At 49.1% G+C, this 3417-nt stretch overlaps 1 protein-coding gene across 1 annotated transcript; it reads left to right on the top strand.

Moving 5' to 3' along the window:
- The first annotated feature begins 800 nt into the window (after nucleotides 1-800).
- On the top strand, nucleotides 801-1239 carry LOC127199870 (60S ribosomal protein L27-like). The gene has a single exon (XM_051157858.1). It carries the CDS (start codon nucleotides 829-831, stop codon nucleotides 1237-1239), a length of 411 nt encoding a protein of 136 aa, XP_051013815.1. The 5' UTR covers nucleotides 801-828.
- Nucleotides 1240-3417: the final 2178 nt, after the last annotated feature.

Below are 3417 nucleotides of genomic sequence, written 5' to 3'. Positions count from 1 at the left end.
CGAAAGAGCATGCATGGACTGAACCGCGGTCCCCTACACAGTAGCTAATGAGCAGCTTGGTCTTCATGAACATCCCCTAGCAATTAAAGTGGAGCTGTCTCTGACATGGACTCTGTTGCCTGCTTTTGGATCCCTTTCCCCTAGCTGGGCTGCCTTGTCTGACCTCAGTGGAAGAGGATGTGCTTAGTCCTGATACAACTTCATGTGCCGGGGCAGGTTGGTGGGGGGGAGGGGGAATCCCCTTTTCTGAGAAGGGGAAGTGGGGTAGGGGAAGGAGAGAAGGAGGATGGACCAGGAGGAGACGAGGGAGGGGGCTGTGATAAGGATGTAAAGTGTGTAATATTTTTCTTTTTTCTTTTTTTTTTCGAGACAGGGTTTCTCTGTGTAGCTTTGGCTGTCCTGGACTCACTTTGTACACCAGGCTGGCCTCAAACTCATAGAGATCCACCTGCCTCTGCCTCCCGAGTACTAGGATTAAAGTCATGCACCACCACACCCGGCTGTGTATAATTAAAAAAAAAAAAAAAAAAATGGTTGTGGTGCACCCATCTGTAATCCCAGCTCTGTTACCTGAATGGGAGGTAGTGGGAGAATTGTCCGGAAGCTTTCTGGCCAGCTAGCCTGCACTCCTCTGCAGTGACAGAGACCTTACTCAACAAGGTGGAAGGCAAGAATAATCCCTGAAAGTTGTCCTCTAACCTCCACATGCATATTGTGGCATGCTTGTACAACACACACATACACACACACACACACAAATGAATATAAATGTTTAAATTAAAAATAAATGCTAGCCTTTCTGCTGGATTCCGGCTGCTTGCTGCCGAAATGGGCAAGTTCATAAAACCCGGGAAAGTGGTGCTGGTCCTGGCTGGACGCTACTCCGGAGGCAAAGCCGTCATCGTGAAGAACATCGATGATGGCACCTCAGACCGCCCTTACAGCCATGCCCTGGTGGCCGGGATTGACCGCTATCCTCAAAAAGTGACAGCTGCCATGGGCAAGAAGAAAATCGCCAAGAGGTCAAAGATTAAGTCCTTTGTGAAAGTTTCTAACTACAATCACCTCATGCCCACCAGGTACTCTGTGGATATCCCCTTGGACAAGACTGTTGTCAACAAGGATGTCTTTAGAGACCCAGCCCTGAAACGCAAGGCCCGGCGGGAGGCCAAAGTCAAGTTTGAGAAACGATACAAGACAGGGAAGAACAAATGGTTTTTCCAGAAGCTTCGCTTTTAGGTATATTTTCATTTCCATCATTAAAAATTTTTTTAAAAAAATGAATGCTAGTTGACCGTGGATAGTTTTTTGGCAGGTTGTGTGCCACGCATGAGCCTCACTGTCTTCCTCTGGGCATCTCTCTCGTTCTCTTCTTGTCAACACTCAAGAGTTTGCCTGACACAAACAGCAGTCGACATGGCTGAGGTCCTGCCAGCCAACACAGTCCAGAACACATAGAAAGATGCTAATACCATTGGAAGCTCAAAACCTGTTAAATCCTGTGGTGTGCATGCATGTGTGCGTGCGTGCATGTGTACATGTGTGTATGTGTGCACATGGAGGCCAGAGATTGACACTGGGTATCTTCTTCTATCATTCTCTACCCTTACATATATTTTTTTTTCCTTTGAGATTTCTCTGTGTAGCTTTTGCTATCCTAGACTCGCTGTGTAGACCAGGCTGGCCTCGAACTCACAGCGATCCGCCTGCCTCTGCCTCCCGAGTGCTGGGATTAAAGGTGTGCGCCACACCTTTTTATATTTTTAAACAGCCTCTCACTTAACCTGGAGCTCATTGACTCATCTAGGCTGGTTGGCCAATGACCTTCCTGGCTCCATTCTTTCCACCCATATAAGGTTAGATGCTGCCCTCCACCCGACCCAGTTCTTTTTCCTTTTTCTTTTTGTTCTTTAAAAAAAAAATAAAAAAGATTTATTTATTTATTAAGTATACAGTGTTTTGCCTGAATGTACATCTGCATGCTAGAAGAGGGCACCAGCTCTCATTATAGATGGTTGCTGGGAATTGAACTCAGGACCTCTGGAAGAGCAGGCGGGGCTCTTAACCTCTGAGCCATCTCTCCAGCCCCCCAGACCCAGTTCTTAATATGGGTGTGGAGATCTGAACTCAGATCCTCATGTTTGCCCTGCAGGCATTTTACCAACAAAATCATCCCCTCAGCCTTCAAATTCCCTTCTCAGGGGGCCCTCTGTTGCTCCCTATTCAGCCACTTAGAAACCTGGGGCCTCAGGAGGGTTAGAGAATTCGACCCACCCCACACAGCAGGACCTGGACAGTCTGGTCCAAACCTGTCCTTCCGTCTTGAACCTTTCTTCCTCCCACCTACACATCTCTACAGGAGTGACCAGGAAGTGGCACTGACAGAACTCCAGGCCCACCTGAGCAGCTCACAGCCCACTCCGGTGCTCCCCGTGATCCTTGGACTTGGGGTCCACAACCCTGTCTCAACGTGTTTAGACTTTGTGATGGAGACAAAGTCCCTCCGGGCCTAGATTTTGCAGGAATCCATGGCAGGAGACCAAGGCACGCAACTCAGTTATGAAAGGGGCTATTCCTGAGGTTCCTTCTCTCCCAGGACATTGGTTCGCTTGCCTCCTGGCACCCTGGGTGATCCTGCAGTGACATCCACAGGACTGGGATGGCTGTCCCATTTCATAGATGAGAACCTAGAGGGACAGGGTCCACCTGGGACCCACAGCCCGTGGTCAAGGAGACAAAAATCAGGCCTTAGACCTATATTCACCAGCCTCTATCGCTCCTCTGAGGGATGCCCAGGCCCTGCTCTGCCACTTGGGCCATCACTGTAGGTTGGGACCAGCTGCACACCATTTGTCCGGGGGAGGGTAGGAGCTGGGGGGTAGGAGGGCTCTTGTTTGCTCTGCCTCTTGGCAGGGGTCTGCAAGGCTACATTAAGTGTTCTTTTCTGGCTTTATCTGTGGGCAGTAGAAGTCTCCAAATTGCCACAAGCGGAGGCACCTGGCTCTCCGGGGACAATTTCCGAGTCCATCTCTCCACCTTGTTTATTTGTGAAGTGGGAACACAGACACAACGGGGGTGTATGTTTTACATTAAGCCAAACTGGGGCTTGTGGCATTTCTGTCTGCACTTGAGACATGTTTATACTGCTGGGTCCATTATGACTCTGGTTAATATCCTTCAAATTCTCCGAGTCCTTCCGTCCCTCCAGCCAGGAAGTGGGTAATGTGCGCACAGGGAAGAAATTTCCAGGCACTCAGACCTTTAAGCAAATGAGGACTTTTTTTTTCCTTTAAAGGGGGTGGGGGGGTGCTTGTTAGGAAAAAAAAGAGAGAGAGAGAGGGGAAGGGAGTGAGAGAGGAAGAGAGAGAGAGAGAGAGAGAGAGAGAGAGAGAGAGAGAGAGAGAATATATTAAGCTC

The sequence above is a fragment of the Acomys russatus genome, chromosome 16 (assembly GCF_903995435.1).
Source record: "Acomys russatus chromosome 16, mAcoRus1.1, whole genome shotgun sequence".
NCBI classification, from domain to species: Eukaryota; Metazoa; Chordata; class Mammalia; order Rodentia; family Muridae; genus Acomys; species Acomys russatus.
The sequence above is the reverse complement of the archived record's forward strand: the minus strand, read 5'-3'. Positions and strand labels throughout refer to the sequence as shown.

Bases quoted from the DNA above. Each gene is read 5' to 3' on its own strand.
- LOC127199870 (XM_051157858.1), top strand. From the start codon at position 829: ATGGGCAAGTTCATAAAACCCGGGAAAGTGGTGCTGGTCCTGGCTGGA.